This window comes from Gallus gallus, chromosome 1, assembly GCF_016699485.2.
Source record: "Gallus gallus isolate bGalGal1 chromosome 1, bGalGal1.mat.broiler.GRCg7b, whole genome shotgun sequence".
Taxonomy (NCBI): Eukaryota; Metazoa; Chordata; class Aves; order Galliformes; family Phasianidae; genus Gallus; species Gallus gallus.
Window position 1 is genome coordinate 4,647,354 of NC_052532.1, and position 22,192 is coordinate 4,669,545.

The 22,192-nt window shown below is 56.9% G+C and overlaps 4 protein-coding genes across 4 annotated transcripts; all 4 read right to left on the reverse strand.

Annotated features, from left to right (window-relative positions):
* Positions 1–329: 329 nt before the first annotated feature.
* Positions 330–3,642, reverse strand: LOC121109373 (PHD finger protein 7-like). Its single transcript, XM_046915262.1, has 9 exons — positions 3,324–3,642; positions 2,931–3,022; positions 2,737–2,838; positions 2,352–2,476; positions 2,027–2,189; positions 1,829–1,935; positions 1,496–1,610; positions 1,218–1,359; positions 330–814 (listed from the first exon to the last, which is right to left on the reverse strand). Exons 1-9 carry the CDS (start codon positions 3,367–3,369, stop codon positions 330–332), a joined length of 1,377 nt encoding a protein of 458 aa, XP_046771218.1. The 5' UTR covers positions 3,370–3,642.
* Positions 3,643–8,860: 5,218 nt separating this feature from the next.
* Positions 8,861–10,432, reverse strand: LOC121107863 (protein SON-like). The gene is made up of 2 exons (XM_040654409.1): positions 10,158–10,432; positions 8,861–9,752 (listed from the first exon to the last, which is right to left on the reverse strand). The coding sequence occupies exons 1-2, from the start codon at positions 10,345–10,347 to the stop codon at positions 9,202–9,204; spliced, it is 741 nt and encodes a 246-aa protein (XP_040510343.1). The 5' UTR covers positions 10,348–10,432; the 3' UTR covers positions 8,861–9,201.
* Positions 10,357–15,877, reverse strand: LOC121109376 (PHD finger protein 7-like). Its single transcript, XM_040670369.1, has 7 exons — positions 15,732–15,877; positions 11,678–11,780; positions 11,293–11,417; positions 10,967–11,129; positions 10,769–10,875; positions 10,436–10,550; positions 10,357–10,362 (listed from the first exon to the last, which is right to left on the reverse strand). Exons 1-7 carry the CDS (start codon positions 15,875–15,877, stop codon positions 10,357–10,359), a joined length of 765 nt encoding a protein of 254 aa, XP_040526303.1.
* A 935-nt stretch (positions 15,878–16,812) lies between these two features.
* Positions 16,813–20,291, reverse strand: LOC121110612 (PHD finger protein 7-like). Its single transcript, XM_040670382.1, has 6 exons — positions 19,909–20,291; positions 19,709–19,815; positions 19,377–19,490; positions 19,095–19,215; positions 18,019–18,151; positions 16,813–16,889 (listed from the first exon to the last, which is right to left on the reverse strand). The coding sequence occupies exons 1-6, from the start codon at positions 19,957–19,959 to the stop codon at positions 16,813–16,815; spliced, it is 603 nt and encodes a 200-aa protein (XP_040526316.1). The 5' UTR covers positions 19,960–20,291.
* Between the last annotated feature and the right edge of the window lie 1,901 nt (positions 20,292–22,192).

Sequence of the window (22,192 nt, forward strand, 5' to 3'; positions counted from 1 at the left end):
ACAGAGCTGCCCGTACGTACATCGTTGATGCTGGCTGTGGAGATGTTCATTGTGAAGATGGACTCGGCAGTGTCTCGGTGTTATTGTGTTGGCTGCTGGGGACCAGAGCCAGCAGTTGGGGATGGAACACAGCTGCTTTACATAGATCTTTGATGCTGGCTGTGGTGATGTTCATTTTGAAGGTGGACTTGGGAGTGTCTCGGTGTTCGCAACGGCTCCCGCTCTCATGGTCTCCTCAGGGCTGGCTGTGGGAATTTGCAGCCTAACGACCCACTGTGGAACAGGTTTGTGTGCGGGACCGTCCTTGGCGTGTGGACTGTCGCCTGTCTTCAGGCAGCGAGGGACTCCCTCAAGGGCATCTGCCTGCTGCCACGGTGTCTTCTGGGCCGGTTTGGTGAATGTGAGGCCCGAGCGCGTAATGGGGAGCGGCTTCGCGTCTGGCCTGCCCGCCGCTGCCTGAGACGCATTGTGTGAGCAGCTGCTGGGGACTCTGTGGAGGACCCCGATGCCCTCTGTCTGGTGGAGGTCTGGGAGCTGCTCTCAGCACCGGGGGCTGGTGTCCGTCTGCTCCTTCGACGCCCTCGGCGCTGCTCAGAGGGATTCTGATCCTCGTGTAAACGTGGCCGGAGCTCCGTCTCAGGCTCCCTGGGATGGCCACTGTGCTCAGGCAGCTGGGAACTGAGCGACGGGCCCGACGCTGCCTGGCTGGTGGATGCGGAGCTGATGTTCTCCGGCACCAAGGAGCTGTGGGATGGCCTCAGTCCCTCCCGGCTGGCACTGCTGGAGCCGGCGTGCTCCATGTTTGCGCTGGAGGCTGTAAGGGGAAGGCGGGAAGGTCAGCGGGATGAACCTGCAGCCCCCAGCTGCGACAGGCTGTCATCCCTCCTGGGGCAGAGAGACTCAGAAAGCACCATCAGCCATTCCTACTCTGTCTCCTACAACACCAGTTCTTCACAGTGCTTTTCTGCCAGTCCAGGTGCTGTACCGTGTACCAGAGTTTCAGAGAGTTTCAACGATAGGGGACTACTGTGCAGGGGTTACACTTGATGATTATGAGCAAGCCACCAAGAGCCTGGTGAAAGCTTTTCTCATTGGGGAAAATTATTCACACCTTGCACAGCGTCGCTTTAAGGACTCTGGCAACGCTGACCCGAGCACCCAATGCCAGCCCTTGCCTGACCCCAACCCAGGGACTGATGGAACTGTTTGCATCTTACCGGTGCCCAGGCCAGCACAGCTGTCACACTCCCAGCTGTCTGCGGTGTCTGCCAAGGTGGAGCAGCGCCGGTGAGTGCCTTGAGCAGCACAGGAGCTGCAGAGGATCAGCTGCCAGGGCCTGGGGAAGCAAAAGGGTTGTGGCTGTGAGGACAAAGGGAGCCAAGCCGGGGAGTGCCCAGCACAGGACATCTGTGGTGCTCAGTCCTTCTTGCTCCCCCAGCCTTTGGTGAGGCTGAGATCCCCCGCAGGGCCCCAGAGAGCTGCTGCGGTAACTCACCCCTCTCTCTCTGCCTGCTCTCTGCCGCCACGGTAAAAGGCACTCGCAGGCATTGCAGCGGCTGTGCCTCTCTAGAAGTGATTCATACGCATCACTTTCCTCCCATAGTGGTCTTCTACAAGAGAAGGGAGGGGAAGTGATGAGCCCCCAGTGTCCCCAGCATAAGATCCAAGGTGATCCCAGCACATCCGCCCCAGCTCCATTTCCAGCACCTCCATGAAGCTGGGGCACATGCTCCTGAGACAGCCAAGGGCCAGGCCTGCCGAGACAGTCCCTGGGCAGGCCCAGCACTGCAGCCTTAATGCCAGTAGGACTGGGCAGATGGACACCAACCTGAGTGGGATATGGATCCCCATGAGGAACATCTCTGCTAAGAACATGAGGATGTCCTGACAACTGGGGCACCGGAAGCACCAAGCGCCAGCATTCAAGGCCTGTTGCTGCAGGAGAAGCACAAGCAGTGGGAGCGTGAGCGGGGCCTGGTGCTGCTGAGCGCCAAGCGTGCCTGCAGGGTGAGGGGAGGGCTCCTACCTGGATGCAGCCCCGGTGGAACCAGCAGTGTGCACACGCTGGGCACACCATGGTGTGGTAGGACAAGCTGTCCCCCACGGGCTCAAGGCAGATGAGGCAGTTGGTGCCTTCAGCTGGAGCTTCCCGACTTTCCTGTGAAGGGCGGTGCTCCCAGCAGTAGGAGCTGGGGGAAGATGGAAGGGATGGGCACGGTGAGAAGCGCTGCGAGGAGGGCAGAGGACCAGGAAGCAGCCCCGGGCCCTGGCTCTGGCTCTGGCTCGGGCAGGCTGCTGGGAGGTATCGCTGTGGGTTCCTCACTGACTTGGCTGCTGCCGGCAGCCCTTACCTGCGTGGCCCAAAGAAATGGGTGACGCATTCCCCATCCATGGCGCAGGGCAGATGGAAGCTGCGTTCGCAGCCACTCTCTGCACACGTGATGGCAGCCCCCCTCTCGCCACAGACAAAGCATTGCTGTAAAGAGCAGAACAGCCCCATCAGCGGCACGCTCAGGGCCTCCGTGGCTGGCCCCACACCTCTGGGCAGGGCACAGGATGTGGGCACAGCTGGGTCACGCTCTACAAAGCAGCCTGGCGGACAGGGCTCATCTCCTATGGCAGGACTACTTTGTCCTGGAGGCGGTTGGAAGGGCTGTGATTGCTCTCTTTGGCTCCCAGCTAAGCTGCTGTGAGCCCCTCCTGGCACAAAACACCCCGCTCCACTCAGGTCCTCACCTTCTGGTTTGCCTGCCTGACTGCGCGTCTGACGACAGCAACGGGGAGGCCCTCAGGTCCCACCCATGCTGGTCGTGCTTCGGAAATGGTGTTGGCAAACATCTGCAGGAGAGAAAAGAGGAGGATCTCATGAAGACGGAAGGGAAAGGAGCAGCCCCAGTAGGAATCTGGGAGGAGGCCATGGGGGAACTCACCAAGCAGAACTCATGGACGTGAATCCCACTCGCAAAAAATGTGTGTCCGCAGACGTTCGGATCGACATCTGCCCGGCCACACAGCGCACACACTGCAGAGGAGAGAGCAAATGCGAGCAGCGGTGAGCAGCTGGCGGGACCAGGTGTCCCTGAGGGCTGTCCCCAGGGTCCTGCTCTGTGCCTGCCGTGCTGGCTGGAGGTGGTGGAGGGGAAGGGGCCATGGCAGGCCCAAGGCAGCCACAGCCCAAGCTGGGCCCCCTTGCCAAGGAGCAGAGGGGCCCAGCCCCATGCCTGCCTGGGAGCTCCTGCCTGCCCCTTCCTCCCCTCTCCGCTCTCAGCCGCAGGCAGAAGCCCAGAACCCCTCTGCCCAGCATCGGGATGCTGTGCTCTCACCTGGCTCCTCCGAGCTGGAGGCCTTCCGCTTCCTACTGGACATCATGTGCGTTAACAGCGAGCACTGCAAGAGTCCCTGCTCTCTCCGCGCCTCGCCAGGCCGCACTGACGCTCGGGCTGAGCCCCGCAGCCTTTGCTCTGCTCCAAGCCTCACGCGTCACAATGGCCGCTCCATGACACCCACTGTGACATCACGGTCACCGCCTCACAGAGGGTGTGGGCCTGGGTCCCCAGGCAACAGAGCAGAGGCTCTGGCAGGCAGTGTAGAGTCACGTCAGGAATTATGGCTTCCCTCAACCTGCTGGCACTGCTGCCCCGGCCAGAGCCACGAGCGGAGATGTCCCTTGGCCAAGGCTGCAGCGCTGGAGCCACGCTAGCATTTCTTGGCTGAGTCCAGCCTAGGTTTCTAGACAGTCTAGTAAACATTTGCAAGTCAACAGCATATTTGGTATCTAGCGTGCGTGGTGAGTGACTTTCTACGTGGTTTGATAGGAATTGGACAAGCTGAACAAGCTTTAATCTAAAAGAGGTGATGAGATTAACTCGTAGGGGAAATGCTTTCCTCGGGGATTTGGGAGGGGATGTGCACTGCAACAGGTTGCCCGGGGAGGCCGTGGGGTCACCGTCCCTGGATGCGTGCAGGAGCCATGCAGATGTAGCACTGAGGGGCATGTTCAGTGGGCATGGAAGGGATGACCCGTCTGGAATGCCTACCTGTGCAGCCTGCTGAGCATGCCCTGGCAGGCAATTTGGACACGCTGATCACCAGAGGTCCCTTCCAACCCCTACAATTCTGCGATTCAGTACTGCGGCCTCTTTAGCAGCAACGTGTGATGTATGAAATTATGAACTTATGAACCACCATCTCTCATCCTTCACCTGTCACCTTCTTTGTCCTAACTGCTACTGCAATGTAGCTCTCTGTTTGTTCACTGCATTTTGCCAGCTTTGATTTGTCACCAAATTCTCAGCACAATCAACATTTTGTTCTCATGAAATATGCTTGGGAATAATACTCTTCCCACTGGAAAATTTGCTTTTTTGTTTTATCTCCCTTTGTCTACGTACAGGGCAGCCCTCGTCGCAAAGATCTTCACTGGCATGGTTAAAAAAATACTCACATAGAGTAACAAATCAAAGCTTTAACATAGAGCCTGCAACAAACCCTGGGAAGTATTTCCGGCAGGCATGGGAAGCAAGAGCAGGGCTGTAGGACGGGATGGTTTTGCACAGTTTTCTACAGTGGCTGCTGGGCTGCCCCTGCTCCTGCACATATTTGGCCTTCCATCTCTGAAGCCTGTAATGAGAGGAAAGAAAAGGAAAAAAAAAAAAAAGGGGGGGGACGGGGGGGGGGGAGTGGCGGGTGTGTGGGGGGAAGCACCACAACCCTGACTGACTTGGGATCCAGCTTCTCTGGGCAGCTGCCATGCATTTCCAATAGCTTTGCATCCATGCGCTGCAGGCTCTGGGAATCAGAGCCTAGGTTGTGAACTCTGCTTACCTAGCTGAGCGCTGGGGGTCCCTTTAGACAGCTGAGAAGATCCTCGTGTTCACTCCAGATGCTAAATTCAGGGGACAAGGAGACAAAGCTTGAGAGAGCTTAGAAAGCCAGCTTTGACACCAGTCAGCTTTTCAGAGAGCTTAAGCAGGTCAAGAGCAGTAGTCCTGGTGCCCTGGAGTCACAGCCTCTCCTGCAGAGCTGAATGACCTCCGAAACTTGGGCATCTTTAGGATTGCCCAGAGAAACGGTGGCTGCCCCATCCCTGGAGGCGTTCAAGGCCACGCTGGATGGCATCCTATTCTAACCTTCTATTGTGGCAACCCTGCCCATAGCAAGTGGTTGGAACTAGTTCAACTTCTAAGGTTGCCTCCAGCCCAAGCTTTTCTGTGACGCTGTGGCAACCATCTCTGCCAAAGTACCGCCGCCACGAGCTGAGCGTCTTATCTTCAGTGTTTGTCCCAAGTGCACAGCTCCTCCAATCTACTTCTGTGCTGTGGGCAGGAAGGAAAACGGTAATGGTAATGGTGTGCATCATACCTTAGCTACAGAGTACAAGTCTTCCACGCTCGCAGACGCATACTTGAGTCACCCCAAGGCTTGCTTGAAACAAGAGAGAGAAAACCCCCAGACTTCCTGTTCACGAACCGTGGACTGCCCAAGCACATTCCTTCCAGCACGGCTTGAGCTTTTGTGACTGCAGATGGGCTCCGATGAAAGTTCTCTTCCTTTGGTGCCTTTTCACTGCAGTGCCCTTTTGGCCATTTCTCTCTCTCTCTCTCCAAAGACAAACCCTGCCTGCTCCCTCTTCCTCAAAAGTTTGTCATTCCTCTTTGTTCCTTTTCTTACAAGTATTATTTCATTTTTCATTTAACCGGAGTGTTGAATACTTTTACTAGAGACCCTGGGGAACTTGTGTAGAAAGTGAGATATTCCAAGGCTTGGAGAGGAAGTGAAGCGAGACCCTGAAGACAAGTAGGACCTGATGTGAGATACGGGCTGGCATCATGCCTTGGGGGATGATCGGCATCTCTGTTTGGATTTGTCCTGCTCAAACAAAATGCTCACCTATAAACATCAAAGCGGCAACCCTTATGCAGACACTGGCGGGAAACTGGCCTACCCATGACATGACTTCCTTCAAGTCTACACCTAAATTGAGCTGGAAAAACTGTGTTGGGTGAGACAAAATCCAAAGTGGCAGAGGATCTATGACCACCTCAAAAGATGCAGCTGTTAACAGAGAGCGCTGGCAAAGCATAATGAGCTCTGCTGTTTCCTCTGTAAGACCGCTTGCCCTGTAAATGGTAGGTGGGAGCAGAGGCATCCACAGCCTCTCTGGGCAGCCTGTCCCAGCACCTCACCACTCTCATAGTAAAGTACTTGCCCCTGAAATCCAACCGAAATATTCCCTCCTTCAACTTGAAACCGCTTCCCCTCGTCCTGCTATTATCTACCCTTTCAAGGAGTTGACACCCCTCCAGTTTATGGGCTCCCTTTAGGTACAGTCACCCTGCAGCCTTCTCTTCTGCAGACTGAACAAGCCCGGCTCCCTCAGCCTGTCTTCATAGGGGAGGTGCTCCAGCCCTCTGATCATCTTTGTGGCCCCCTTCTGGACCCTCTCCAACAGCTCCCTGTCCTTCTTGTACTGGGGGCTCCAGGCCTGGACGCAGTACTCCAGATGGGGCCTCACAAAGGCAGAGTAGACAGAGACAATCACCTCCCTGTCCCTGCTGTCACCCTTCTTCTGATGGAGCCCAGGATACCACTTGCTTTCCGAACAGCAAGAACACACTGCTGGCTCGCGCTCAGTTTTTCTTCCACCAGGACCCCCAGGTCCATATCTGCAGGGAGAAGGGAGAAGTCTCAAGGACTGCTGCTTCCAGTCTGTATATATGCCCGGGATTTTGCTGGCCCAAGTGCAAAACCTTGCACTTTGCAGGGTTGAACCTCTTGAGATTCACCTGGGCACACCTTTCAAGTCTGTTGAGGTCCCTCTGAATGACAACCTTTCCTGCCACTGTGTCAAATGCGCCACTCAGCTTGGTGCCGTCAGCAAACATGCTGAGGCTACACTCAACTCCGTCATCGATGTCACTGATAAAGATGCTAAAGAGCATCGGTCCCCAAGACAGACCCCTGGGGGACACTGCTTGTTACTGGCCTCCACCTGGACAGAGAACCATTAATCACCACACTTTGCCTGCGGCCTTTCAATCAATTCCTTGTCCATCCGCTGGTCCACCCATCAAATCCACATCCCACCAATTTGGAGACAGGGATGTGGCGGGGAACAATGTCAAAGGCCTTGCTCAAGTCCAGGTAAACGACATTGCTCGCCTTCCCTTTGTCACCACCCTCCAATTAAAGGACTTCCTCCCAACATCCAACCTGTATCTCCCCTCATGTCTTTAACATCATACTTCACCTGCAGCACAGAAAAAAATCCCTCAGGCCCTTGACACCCTCCTCTATCATCATCCACATGCCTGGGGAACATACCGGATCTACGATTCTACGGTCTTCTTTGAAGGGATATCTCCAGAAGTTCGGGGCCCATATCCCTTTACCAATTGCTTTGTCAACGTCCCCTTCCTTAGAAAGGGATCCCAGATGCCGTGCTTCGCAGCTCACTAAGTCCAGGCTACGGGCTCTGTTGCTTGGCGTCAGAGCAGCCAGGTGACAAAGGGCTCATGTTGTTGCCCACGCTGTGTGCATTAATGTAGGTGCACTTGAGCTGAGCTGTTGGCCTCACCCCCAGCCCTGTCATGGGACCCCCAGGCTCATCTCCAGTGAGCCTTGTTTTATCCCCTCCCCCCCTTCGTACCTACTTTCAAGCCCTCTCAATGAGCACTGCCGGCTCCTGAGGATCCATTTCCCCTTTTGAGACCGGTGGGACCCATCTGTGAGTCTCCTCAGGGACAAAAAAAGCCAAAATTCCCACAGTGGCACCAGCCTCTCAGCCATGTATTTAATAGATGGGTTTTCCTCGCCCTCTCAGTATTCCTCTCTGCCACTGAAGGGGCACAGGAAAACATTCCTCACTCCATCGACTAAGTGCCCCAGTCCCCTGGCATGCTGTTGATGGCACTTAGGCTTCCCTCAGCAACTTCATCACTGCCAGCCTGAACTGGCGGAAAGGGATAACAAGCAGAGGGGGGAACCAGGCCAGGAAATTTTCTGGTAATGTGCCTGCCCGCATCACAGGGAGGCGGGCGGCACGCTTCCCTGTGGGTAGGGTCTGGCCGACATACAGGGCCCTCTGTTCCCTTAAGACGGGAGTCCGCCTACAACAGCTCCTCTCTTTCCTTCTTGGTGGAGGCGACCTTGAGGTGCGGAGTTGACTGCCTCGCCCTGGACAACCTCCTGAGTGGACCACGCCCTGTGTGCCCACACTCCTGGGAGCCGTGCACCGGGAGAACAGCCTTTGTACGTTGGGGTTTAGCCGCCATCACTTCCAGCTCCACCCAGAGCACTTCAGAGTTGGGCGTCGACCACCCTGAGGGGAGCGCAGGTGCTCCCTGCGCCCTCCCTGCGCTCATTCCTGCTTCTTGCCCAGAGATTTCTCGTGACGGCCCAGCTACGTTGTCACCCTCTTCTTCCATCTCCATCTGAGGAGTTTCTTTCCTTACGACACCAGCTGACTTTTGCAGCCAGTTTGTTTTGTCTCGTGTCTGTGACTGACACCGTACGGAAGCAGCCCTCAGAGCTGACCGCACTGCCCACACGCAGGGGAATAGCCCAGGCTCTCAGGCAGCTGGCAGCAGCCCTGAGGCTGACATGTACCCTGAACACGATGGCACCCCAAGCCCAGAAAGAAGCGCGGAGCTGGGCTGCCCCTGCCAGAGCAGCGATGGTCCGTGAGGATATTGGACACTTTGTCTCCCCCACGGATGGGCCCAGAACCCAGCGCAGCCTGGATTGGCCCATGGGGAGGAAGGTCTGGGAAGGCGCTGGGGAGGAAAGAACCCTGTGGTCGAGGTCTCTACCTCTGCCCACTTCAGGAAAAGCAGCAAAGAATGAAGCCAACAAAGGAGTGTGAGGTCACCCAGCTTTATTGTGTTGGCTGCTGGGGACAGCATCAAAGATGTACGTAGGAGCAGCAGCTGGGGATGGAACAGAGCTGCCCGTACGTACATCGTTGATGCTGGCTGTGGAGATGTTCATTGTGAAGATGGACTCGGCAGTGTCTCGGTGTTATTGTGTTGGCTGCTGGGGACCAGAGCCAGCAGTTGGGGATGGAACACAGCTGCTTTTACATAGATCTTTGATGCTGGCTGTGGTGATGTTCATTTTGAAGGTGGACTTGGGAGTGTCGTGGTGTTCGCAACGGCTCCCGCTCTCATGGTCTCCTCAGGGCCGGCTGTGGGAATTTGCAGCCTAACGACCCACTGTGGAACAGGTTTGTGTGCGGGACCGTCCTTGGCGTGTGGACTGTCGCCTGTCTTCAGGCAGCGAGGACTCCCTCAAGGGCATCTGCCTGCTGCCACAGTGTCTTCGGGGCCGGTTTGGTGAATGTGAGGCCCGAGCGCGTAATGGGGAGCGGCTTCGCGTCTGGCCTGCCCGCCGCGGCCTGAGACGCATTGTGTGAGCAGCTGCTGGGGACCCTGTGGAGGACCCCGATGCCCTCTGTCTGGTGGAGGTCTGGGAGCTGCTCTCAGCACCGGGGGCTGGTGTCCGTCTGCTCCTTCGACGCCCTCGGCGCTGCTCAGAGGGATTGTGATCCTCGTGTAAACGTGGCCGGAGCTCCGTCTCAGGCTCCCTGGGATGGCCACTGTGCTCAGGCAGCTGGGAACTGAGCAACGGGACCGACGCTGCCTGGCTGGTGGATGCGGAGCTGATGTTCCCCGGCACCGAGGAGCTGTGGGATGGCCTCAGTCCCTCCCGGCTGGCACTGCTGGAGCCGGCGTGCTCCATGTTTGCGCTGGAGGCTGTAAGGGAAGGCGGGAAGGTCAGCGGGATGAACCTGCAGCCCCCAGCTGCGACCAGGCTGTCATCCCTCCTGGGGCAGAGAGACTCAGAAAGCACCATCAGCCATTCCTACTCTGTCTCCTACAACACCAGTTCTTCACAGTGCTTTTCTGCCAGTCCAGGTGCTGTACCGTGTACCAGAGTTTCAGAGAGTTTCAACGATAGGGGACTACTGCGCAGGGGTTACACTTGATGATTATGAGCAAGCCACCAAGAGCCTGGTGAAAGCTCTTCTCACTGGGGAAAAATTATTCACGCCTTGCACACCGTCGCTTTAAGGACTCTGGCAACGCTGACCCGAGCACCCAATGCCAGCCCTTGCCTGACCCCAATCCCAGGGACTGATGGAACTGTTTGCATCTTACCGGTGCCCAGGCCAGCACAGCTGTCACACTCCCAGCTGTCTGCGGTGTCTGCCAAGGTGGAGCAGCGCCGGTGAGTGCCTTGAGCAGCACAGGAGCTGCAGAGGATCAGCTGCCAGGGCCTGGGGAAGCCAAAGGGTTGTGGCTGTGAGGACAAAGGGAGCCAAGCCGGGGAGTGCCCGGCACAGGACATCTGTGGTGCTCAGTCCTTCTTGCTCCCCCAGCCTTTGGTGAGGCTGAGATCCCCCGCAGGGCCCCAGAGAGCTGCTGCGGTAACTCACCCCCTCTCTCTCTGCCTGCTCTCTGCCGCCACGGTAAAGGCACTCGCAGGCATTGCAGCGGCTGTGCCTCTCTAGAAGTGATTCATACGCATCACTTTCCTCCCATAGTGGTCTTCTACAAGAGAAGGGAGGGGAAGTGATGAGCCCCCAGTGTCCCCAGCATAAGATCCAAGGTGATCCCAGCACATCCGCCCCAACTCCATTTCCAGCACCTCCATGAAGCTGAGGCACATGCTCCTGAGACAGCCAAGGGCCAGGCCTGCCGAGACAGTCCCTGGGCAGGCCCAGCACTGCAGCCTTAATGCCAGTAGGACTGGGCAGATGGACACCAACCTGAGTGGGATATGGATCCCCATGAGGAACATCTCTGCTAAGAACATGAGGATGTCCTGACAACTGGGGCACCGGAAGCACCAAGCGCCAGCATTCAAGGCCTGTTGCTGCAGGAGAAGCACAAGCAGTGGGAGCGTGAGCGGGGCCTGGTGCTGCTGAGCGACAAGCGTGCCTGCAGGGTGAGGGGAGGGCTCCTACCTGGATGCAGCCCCGGTGGAACCAGCAGTGCGCACACGCTGGGCACACCATGGTGTGGTAGGACAAGCTGTCCCCCACGGGCTCAAGGCAGATGAGGCAGTTGGTGCCTTCAGCTGGAGCTTCCCGACTTTCCTGTGAAGGGCGGTGCTCCCAGCAGTAGGAGCTGGGGGAAGATGGAAGGGATGGGCAACGGTGAGAAGCGCTGCGAGGAGGGCAGAGGACCAGGAAGCAGCCCCGGGCCCTGGCTCTGGCTCTGGCTCGGGCAGGCTGCTGGGAGCTATCGCTGTGGGTTCCTCACTGACTTGGCTGCTGCCGGCAGCCCTTACCTGCGTGGCCCAAAGAAATGGGTGACGCATTCCCCATCCATGGCGCAGGGCAGATGGAAGCTGCGTTCGCAGCCACTCTCTGCACACGTGATGGCAGCCCCCCTCTCGCCACAGACAAAGCATTGCTGTAAAGAGCAGAACAGCCCCATCAGCGGCACGCTCAGGGCCTCCGTGGCTGGCCCCACACCTCTGGGCAGGGCACAGGATGTGGGCACAGCTGGGTCACGCTCTACAAAGCAGCCTGGCGGACAGGGCTCATCTCCTATGGCAGGACTACTTTGTCCTGGAGGCAGTTGGAAGGGCTGTGATTGCTCTCTTTGTGTCCCAGCTAAGCTGCTGTGAGCCCCTCCTGGCACAAAACACCCCGCTCCACTCAGGTCCTCACCTTCTGGTTTGCCTGCCTGACTGCGCGTCTGACGACAGCAACGGGGAGGCCCTTCAGGTCCCACCCATGCTGGTCGTGCTTCGGAAATGGTGTTGGCAAACATCTGCAGGAGAGAAAAGAGGAGGAGCTCATGAAGACGGAAGGGAAAGGAGCAGCCCCAGTAGGAATCTGGGAGGAGGCCATGGGGGGAACTCACCAAGCAGAACTCATGGACGTGAATCCCACTCGCAAAAAAATGTGTGTCCGCAGACGTTCGGATCGACATCTGCCCGGCCACACAGCGCACACACTGCAGAGGAGAGAGCAAATGCGAGCAGCGGTGAGCAGCTGGCGGGACCAGGAGTCCCTGAGGGCTGTCCCCAGGGTCCTGCTCTGTGCCAGCCGTGCTGGCTGGAGGTGGTAGGAGGGGAAGGGGCCATGGCAGGCCCAAGGCAGCCACAGCCCAAGCTGGGCCCCCTTGCCAAGGAGCAGAGGGGCCCAGCCCCATGCCTGCCTGGGAGCTCCTGCCGGCCTTTTCCTCCCCTCTCCGCTCTCAGCCGCAGGCAGAGGCCCAGAACCCCTCTGCCCAGCATCGGGATGCTGTGCTCTCACCTGGCTCCTCCTCCGAGCTGGAGGCCTTTCGCTTCTTACTGGACATCATGTGCATTAACAGCGAGCACTGCAAGAGTCCCTGCTCTCTCCGCGCCTCGCCAGGCCGCACTGACGCTCGGGCTGAGCCCCGCAGCCTTTGCTCTGCTCCAAGCCTCACGCGTCACAATGGCCGCTCCATGACACCCACTGTGACATCACGGTCACCGCCTCACAGAGGGTGTGGGCCTGGGTCCCCAGGCAACAGAGCAGGGGCTCTGGCAGGCAGGTCAGGAATTATGGCTTCCCTCAACCTGCTGGCACTGCTGCCCCGGCCAGAGCCACGAGCGGAGATGTCCCTTGGCCAAGGCTGCAGCGCTGGAGCCACGCTAGCATTTCTTGGCTGAGTCCAGCCTAGGTTTCTAGACAGTCTAGTAAACATTTGCAAGTCAACAGCATATTTGGTATCTAGCGTGCGTGGTGGGTGACTTTCTACGTGGTTTGATAGGTATTGGACAAGCTGAACAAGCTTTAATCTAAAAGAGGATGATGAGATTAACTCGTAGGGGAAATGCTTTCCTCGGGGATTTGGGAGGGGATGTGCACTGCAACAGGTTGCCCGGGGAGGCCGTGGGGTAACCGTCCCTGGATGCGTGCAGGAGCCATGCAGATGTAGCACTGAGGGGCATGTTCAGTGGGCATGGGAGGGATGACCCGTCTGGATGCCTACCTGTGCAGCCTGCTGAGCCTGCCCTGGCAGGCGGTTTGGACACGCTGATCACCAGAGGTCCCTTCCAACCCCTACAGTTCTGCGATTCAGTACTGCAGCCTCTTTAGCAGCAACGTGTGATGTATGAAATTATGAACTTATGAACCACTATCCTTCACCTGTCACCTTCTTTGTCCTAACTGCTACTGCAATGTAGCTCTCTGTTTGTTCACTGCATTTTGCCAGCTTTGATTTGTCACCAAATTCTCAGCACAATCAACATTTTGTTCTCATGAAATATGCTTGGGAATAATACTCTTCCCACTGGAAAATTTGCTTTTTTGTTTTATCTCCCTTTGTCTACATACAGGGCAGCCCTCACCGCAAAGATCTTCACTGGCATGGTTAAAAAAATACTCACATAGAGTAACAAATCAAAGCTTTAACATAGAGCCTGCAACAAACCCTGGGAAGTATTTCCGGCAGGCATGGGACGCAAGAGCAGGGCTGTAGGACGGGATGGGTTTGCACAGTTTTCTACAGTGACTGCTGGGCTGCCCCTGCTCCTGCACATATTTGGCCTTCCATCTCTAAAGCCTGTAATGAGAGGAAAGAAAAGGATAAAAAAAAAAAAGGGGGGGGACGGGGGGGGGGGGGGAGTGGCGGGTGTGTGGGGGGAAGCACCACAACCCTGACTGACTTGGGATCCAGCTTCTCTGGGCAGCTGCCATGCATTTCCAATAGCTTTGCATCCATGCGCTGCAGGCACTGGGAATCAGAGCCTGGTTTGTGAACTCTGCTTACCTAGCTGAGCGCTGGGGGTCCCTTTAGACAGCTGAGAAGATCCTCATGTTCACTCCAGATGCTAAATTCAGGGGACAAGGAGACAAAGCTTGAGAGAGCTTAGAAAGCCAGCTTTGACACCAGTCAGCTTTTCAGAGAGCTTAAGCAGGTCAAGAGCAGTAGTCCTGGTGCCCTGGAGTCACAGCCTCTCCTGCAGAGCTGAATGAGCTCCGAACTTGAGCATCTTTAGGATTGCCCAGAGAAACTGTGGATGCCCCATCCCTGGAGGCATTCAAGGCCACGCTGGATGGCATCCTATTCTAACCTTCTATTGTGGCAACCCTGCCCATAGTAAGTGGTTGGAACTAGTTCAGCTTCTAAGGTTGCCTCCAGCCCAAGCTTTTCTGTGACGCTGTGGCAACCATCTCTGCCAAAGTACCGCCGCCACGAGCTGAGCGTCTTATCTTCAGTGTTTGTCCCAAGTGCACAGCTCCTCCAATCTACTTCTGTGCTGTGGGCAGGAAGGAAAACGGTAATGGTAATGGTGTGCATCATACCTTAGCTACAGAGTACAAGTCTTCCACGCTCGCAGACGCATGCTTGAGTCACCCCAAGGCTTGCTTGAAACAAGAGAGAGAAAACCCCCAGACTTCCTGTTCATGAACCGTGGACTGCCCAAGCACATTCCTTCCAGCACGGCTTGAGCTTTTGTGACTGCAGATGGGCTCAGATGAAAGTTCTCTTCCTTTGGTGCCTTTTCACTGCAGTGCCCTTTTGGCCATTTCTCTCTCTCTCTCTCCAAAGACAAACCCTGCCTGCTCCCTCTTCCTCAAAAGTTTGTCATTCCTCTTTGTTCCTTTTCTTACAAGTATTATTTCATTTTTCATTTAACCGGAGTGTTGAATACTTTTACTAGAGACCCTGGGGAACTTGTGTAGAAAGTGAGATATTCCAAGGCTTGGAGAGGAAGTGAAGCGAGACCCTGAAGACAAGTAGGACCTGATGTGAGATACGGGCTGGCATCATGCCTTGGGGGATGATCGGCATCTCTGTTTGGATTTGTCCTGCTCAAACAAAATGCTCACCTATAAACATCAAAGCGGCAACCCTTATGCAGACACTGGCGGGAAACTGGCCTACCCATGACATGACTTCCTTCAAGTCTACACCTAAATTGAGCTGGAAAAAACTGTGTTGGGTGAGACAAAATCCAAAGTGGCAGAGGATCTATGACCACCTCAAAAGATGCAGCTGTTAACAGAGAGCGCTGGCAAAGCATAATGAGCTCTGCTGTTTCCTCTGTAAGACCGCTTGCCCTGTAAATGGTAGGTGGGAGCAGAGGCATCCACAGCCTCTCTGGGCAGCCTGTCCCAGCACCTCACCACTCTCATAGTAAAGTACTTGCCCCTGAAATCCAACCGAAATATTCCCTCCTTCAACTTGAAACCGCTTCCCCTCGTCCTGCTATTATCTACCCTTTCAAGGAGTTGACACCCCTCCAGTTTATGGGCTCCCTTTAGGTACAGTCACCCTGCAGCCTTCTCTTCTGCAGGACTGAACAAGCCCGGCTCCCTCAGCCTGTCTTCATAGGGGAGGTGCTCCAGCCCTCTGATCATCTTTGTGGCCCCCTTCTGGACCCTCTCCAACAGCTCCCTGTCCTTCTTGTACTGGGGGCTCCAGGCCTGGACGCAGTACTCCAGATGGGGCCTCACAAAGGCAGAGTAGACAGAGACAATCACCTCCCTGTCCCTGCTGTCACCCTTCTTCTGATGGAGCCCAGGATACCACTTGCTTCCGAACAGCAAGAACACACTGCTGGCTCGCGCTCAGTTTTTCTTCCACCAGGACCCCCAGGGTCCATATCTGCAGGGAGAAGGGGAGAAGTCTCAAGGACTGCTGCTTCCAGTCTGTATATATGCCCGGGATTTTGCTGGCCCAAGTGCAAAACCTTGCACTTTGCAGGGTTGAAACCTCTTGAGATTCACCTGGGCACACCTTTCAAGTCTGTTGAGGTCCCTCTGAATGACAACCTTTCCTGCCACTGTGTCAAATGCGCCACTCAGCTTGGTGCCGTCAGCAAACATGCTGAGGCTACACTCAACTCCGTCATCGATGTCACTGGATAAAGATGCTAAGAGCATCGGTCCCAAGACAGACCCCTGGGGGACACTGCTTGTTACTGGCCTCCACCTGGACAGAGAACCATTAATCACCACACTTTGCCTGCGGCCTTTCAATCAATTCCTTGTCCATCCGCTGGTCCACCCATCAAATCCACATCCCACCAATTTGGAGACAGGGATGTGGCGGGGAACAATGTCAAAGGCATTGCTCAAGTCCAGGTAAACGACATTGCTCGCCTTCCCTTTGTCACCACCCTCCAATTAAAGGACTTCCTCCCAACATCCAACCTGTATCTCCCCTCATGTCTTTAACATCATACTTCACCTGCAGCACAGAAAAAAAATCCCTCAGGCCCTTGACACCCTCCTCTATCATCATCCACATGCCTGGGGAACATACCGGATCTACGATTCTACGGTCTTCTTTGAAGGGATATCTCCAGAAGTTCGGGGCCCATATCCCTTTACCAATTGCTTTGTCAACGTCCCCTTCCTTAGAAAGGGATCCCAGATGCCGTGCTTCGCAGCTCACTAAGTCCAGGCTACGGGCTCTGTTGCTTGGCGTCAGAGCAGCCAGGTGACAAAGGGCTCATGTTGTTGCCCACGCTGTGTGCATTAATGTAGGTGCACTTGAGCTGAGCTGTTGGCCTCACCCCCAGCCCTGTCATGGGACCCCCAGGCTCATCTCCAGTGAGCCTTGTTTTATCCCCTCCCCCCCCTTCGTACCTACTTTCAAGCCCTCTCAATGAGCACTGCCGGCTCCTGAGGATCCATTTCCCCTTTTGAGACCGGTGGGACCCATCTGTGAGTCTCCTCAGGGACAAAAAAAAGCCAAAATTCCCACAGTGGCACCAGCCTCTCAGCCATGTATTTAATAGATGGGTTTTCCTCGCCCTCTCAGTATTCCTCTCTGCCACTGAAGGGGCACAGGAAAACATTCCTCACTCCATCGACTAAGTGCCCCAGTCCCCTGGCATGCTGTTGATGGCACTTAGGCTTCCCTCAGCAACTTCATCACTGCCAGCCTGAACTGGCGGAAAGGGATAACAAGCAGAGGGGGGAACCAGGCCAGGAAATTTTCTGGTAATGTGCCTGCCCGCATCACAGGGAGGCGGGCGGCACGCTTCCCTGTGGGTAGGGTCTGGCCGACATACAGGGCCCTCTGTTCCCTTAAGACGGGAGTCGCCTACAACAGCTCCTCTCTTTCCTTCTTGGTGGAGGCGACCCTTGAGGTGCGGAGTTGACTGCCTCGCCCTGGACAACCTCCTGAGTGGACCACGCCCTGTGTGCCCACACTCCTGGGAGCCGTGCACCGGGAGAACAGCCTTTGTACGTTGGGGTTTAGCCGCCATCACTTCCAGCTCCACCCAGAGCACTTCAGAGTTGGGCGTCGACCACCCTGAGGGGAGCGCAGGTGCTCCCTGCGCCCTCCCTGCGCTCATTCCTGCTTCTTGCCCAGAGATTTCTCGTGACGGCCCAGCTACGTTGTCACCCTCTTCTTCCATCTCCATCTGAGGAGTTTCTTTCCTTACGACACCAGCTGACTTTTGCAGCCAGTTTGTTTTGTCTCGTGTCTGTGACTGACACCGTACGGAAGCAGCCCTCAGAGCTGACCGCACTGCCCACACGCAGGGGAATAGCCCAGGCTCTCAGGCAGCTGGCAGCAGCCCTGAGGCTGACATGTACCCTGAACACGATGGCACCCCAAGCCCAGAAGAGAAGCGCGGAGCTGGGCTGCCCCTGCCAGAGCAGCGATGGTCCGTGAGGATATTGGACACTTTGTCTCCCCCACGGATGGGCCCAGAACCCAGCGCAGCCTGGATTGGCCCATGGGGAGGAAGGTCTGGGAAGGCGCTGGGGAGGAAAGAACCCTGTGGTCGAGGTCTCTACCTCTGCCCACTTCAGGAAAAGCAGCAAAGAATGAAGCCAACAAAGGAATGTGAGGTCACCCAGCTTTATTGTGTTGGCTGCTGGGGACAGCATCAAAGATGTACTAGGAGCAGCAGCTGGGGATGGAACAGAGCTGCCCGTACGTACATCGTTGATGCTGGCTGTGGAGATGTTCATTGTGAAGATGGACTCGGCAGTGTCTCGGTGTTATTGTGTTGGCTGCTGGGGACCAGAGCCAGCAGTTGGGGATGGAACACAGCTGCTTTTACATAGATCTTTGATGCTGGCTGTGGTGATGTTCATTTTGAAGGTGGACTTGGGAGTGTCGTCGGTGTTCGCAACGGCTCCCGCTCTCATGGTCTCCTCAGGGCCGGCTGTGGGAATTTGCAGCCTAACGACCCACTGTGGAACAGGTTTGTGTGCGGGACCGTCCTTGGCGTGTGGACTGTCGCCTGTCTTCAGGCAGCGAGGACTCCCTCAAGGGGCATCTGCCTGCTGCCACAGTGTCTTCGGGGCCGGTTTGGTGAATGTGAGGCCCGAGCGCGTAATGGGGAGCGGCTTTCGCGTCTGGCCTGCCCGCCGCGGCCTGAGACGCATTGTGTGAGCAGCTGCTGGGGACCCTGTGGAGGACCCCGATGCCCTCTGTCTGGTGGAGGTCTGGGAGCTGCTCTCAGCACCGGGGGCTGGTGTCCGTCTGCTCCTTCGACGCCCTCGGCGCTGCTCAGAGGGATTGTGATCCTCGTGTAAACGTGGCCGGAGCTCCGTCTCAGGCTCCCTGGGATGGCCACTGTGCTCAGGCAGCTGGGAACTGAGCAACGGGACCGACGCTGCCTGGCTGGTGGATGCGGAGCTGATGTTCCCCGGCACCGAGGAGCTGTGGGATGGCCTCAGTCCCTCCCGGCTGGCACTGCTGGAGCCGGCGTGCTCCATGTTTGCGCTGGAGGCTGTAAGGGAAGGCGGGAAGGTCAGCGGGATGAACCTGCAGCCCCCAGCTGCCCCCAGCTGTCATCCCTCCTGGGGCAGAGAGACTCAGAAAGCACCATCAGCCATTCCTACTCTGTCTCCTACAACACCAGTTCTTCACAGTGCTTTCTGCCAGTCCAGGTGCTGTACCGTGTACCAGAGTTTCAGAGAGTTTCAACGATAGGGGACTACTGCGCAGGGGTTACACTTGATGATTATGAGCAAGCCACCAAGAGCCTGGTGAAAGCTCTTCTCACTGGGGAAAATTATTCACGCCTTGCACACCGTCGCTTTAAGGACTCTGGCAACGCTGACCCGAGCACCCAATGCCAGCCCTTGCCTGACCCCAATCCAGGGACTGATGGAACTGTTTGCATCTTACCGGTGCCCAGGCCAGCACAGCTGTCACACTCCCCAGCTGTCTGCGGTGTCTGCCAAAGGTGGAGCAGCGCCGGTGAGTGCCTTGAGCAGCACAGGAGCTGCAGAGGATCAGCTGCCAGGGCCTGGGGAAGCCAAAGGGTTTGTGGCTGTGAGGACAAAGGGAGCCAAGCCGGGGAGTGCCCGGCACAGGACATCTGTGGTGCTCAGATCCTTCTTGCTCCCCCAGCCTTTGGTGAGGCTGAGATCCCCCGCAGGGCCCCAGAGAGCTGCTGCGGTAACTCACCCCTCTCTCTCTGCCTGCTCTCTGCCGCCACGGTAAAGGCACTCGCAGGCATTGCAGCGGCTGTGCCTCTCTAGAAGTGATTCATACGCATCACTTTCCTCCCATAGTGGTCTTCTACAAGAGAAGGGAGGGGAAGTGATGAGCCCCCAGTGTCCCCAGCATAAGATCCAAGGTGATCCCAGCACATCCGCCCCAACTCCATTTCCAGCACCTCCATGAAGCTGAGGCACATGCTCCTGAGACAGCCAAGGGCCAGGCCTGCCGAGACAGTCCCTGGGCAGGCCCAGCACTGCAGCCTTAATGCCAGTAGGACTGGGCAGATGGACACCAACCTGAGTGGGATATGGATCCCCATGAGGAACATCTCTGCTAAGAACAGGAGGATGTCCTGACAACTGGGGCACCGGAAGCACCAAGCGCCAGCATTCAAGGCCTGTTGCTGCAGGAGAAGCACAAGCAGTGGGAGCGTGAGCAGGGGCCTGGTGCTGCTGAGCACCAAGGCGTGCCTGCAGGGTGAGGGGAGGGCTCCTACCTGGATGCAGCCCCGGTGGAACCAGCAGTGCGCACACGCTGGGCACACCATGGTGTGGTAGGACAAGCTGTCCCCCACGGGCTCAAGGCAGATGAGGCAGTTGGTGCCTTCAGCTGGAGCTTCCCGACTTTCCTGTGAAGGGCGGTGCTCCCAGCAGTAGGAGCTGGGGGAAGATGGAAGGGATGGGCACGGTGAGAAGCGCTGCGAGGAGGGCAGAGGACCAGGAAGCAGCCCCGGGCCCTGGCTCTGGCTCTGGCTCGGGCAGGCTGCTGGGAGCTATCGCTGTGGGTTCCTCACTGACTTGGCTGCTGCCGGCAGCCCTTACCTGCGTGGCCCAAAGAAATGGGTGACGCATTCCCCATCCATGGCGCAGGGCAGATGGAAGCTGCGTTTCGCAGCCACTCTCTGCACACGTGATGGCAGCCCCCCTCTCGCCACAGACAAAGCATTGCTGTAAAGAGCAGAACAGCCCCATCAGCGGCACGCTCAGGGCCTCCGTGGCTGGCCCCACACCTTCTGGGCAGGGCACAGGATGTGGGCACAGCTGGGGTCACGCTCTACAAAGCAGCCTGGCGGACAGGGCTCATCTCCTATGGCAGGACTACTTTGTCCTGGAGGCAGTTTGGAAGGGCTGTGATTGCTCTCTTTGTGTCCCAGCTAAGCTGCTGTGAGCCCCTCCTGGCACAAAACACCCCGCTCCACTCAGGTCCTCACCTTCTGGTTTGCCTGCCTGACTGCGCGTCTGACGACAGCAACGGGGAGGCCCTCAGGTCCCACCCATGCTGGTCGTGCTTCGGAAATGGTGTTGGCAAACATCTGCCGAGAGAGAAAGAGGAGGATCTCATGAAGACGGAAGGGAAAGGAGCAGCCCCAGTAGGAATCTGGGAGGAGGCCATGGGGGAACTCCCCAAGCAGAACTCATGGACGTGAATCCCACTCGCAAAAAATGTGTGTCCGCAGACTTTCGGATCGACATCTGCCCGGCACACAGCGCACACACTGCAGAGGAGAGAGCAAATGCGAGCAGCGGTGAGCAGCTGGCGGGACCAGGAGTCCCTGAGGGCTGTCCCCAGGGTCCTGCTCTGTGCCTGCCGTGCTGGCTGGAGGTGGTGGAGGGGAAGGGGCCATGGCAGGCCCAAGGCAGCCACAGCCCAAGCTGGGCCCCCTTGCCAAGGAGCAGAGGGCCCAGCCCCATGCCTGCCTGGGAGCTCCTGCCGGCCCTTCCTCCCCTCTCCGCTCTCAGCCGCAGGCAGAGGCCCAGAACCCCTCTGCCCAGCATCGGGATGCTGTGCTCTCACCTGGCTCCTCCGAGCTGGAGGCCTTCGCTTCCTACTGGACATCATGTGCATTAACAGCGAGCACTGCAAGAGTCCCTGCTCTCTCTGCGCCTCGCCAGGCCGCACTGACGCTCGGGCTGAGCCCCGCAGCCTTTGCTCTGCTCCAAGCCTCACGCGTCACAATGGCCGCTTCCTGACACCCACTGTGACATCAACGGTCACCGCCTCACAGAGGGTGTGGCCTGGGTCCCCAGGCAACAGAGCAGGGGCTCTGGCAGGCAGTGCAGAGTCACGTCAGGAATTATGGCTTCCCTCAACCTGCTGGCACTGCTGCCCGGCCATAAGCCACGAGCGGAGATGTCCCTTGGCCAAGGCTGCAGCGCTGGAGCCACGCTAGCATTTCTTGGCTGAGTCCAGCCTAGGATTTCTAGACAGTCTAGTAAACATTTGCAAGTCAACAGCATATTTGGTATCTAAGCGTGCGTGTGAGGGGACTTTCTACGTGGTTTGATAGGTAGTGGACAAGCTGAACAAGCTTTATCTAAAAGAGGTGATGAGATTAACTCGTAGGGGAAATGCTTTTCCTCGGGGATTTGGGAGGGGATGTTGCACTGCAACAGGTTTCCCGGGAGCCGTGGGGTAACCGTCCCTGGATGCGTGCAGGAGCCATGCAGATGTAGCACTGAGGGGCATGTTCAGTGGGCATGGGAGGGATGACCCGTCTGGATGCCACCTTTGCAGCCTGCTGAGCCTGCCCTGGCAGGCGGTTTGGACACGCTGATCACCGGAGTCCCTTCCCCAACCCCTACAGTTCTGCGATTCAGTACTTGCAGCCTCTTTAGCAGCAACGTTTGGATGTATGAAATTATGAACTTATGAACCCTTCCTTCACCTGTCACCTTCTTTGGTCCTAACTGCTACTGCAAGTAGCTCTCTGTTTGTTCACTGCATTTTGCCAGCTTTGATTTGTCCACCAAATTCTTCAGCACAAATCAACATTTTGTTCT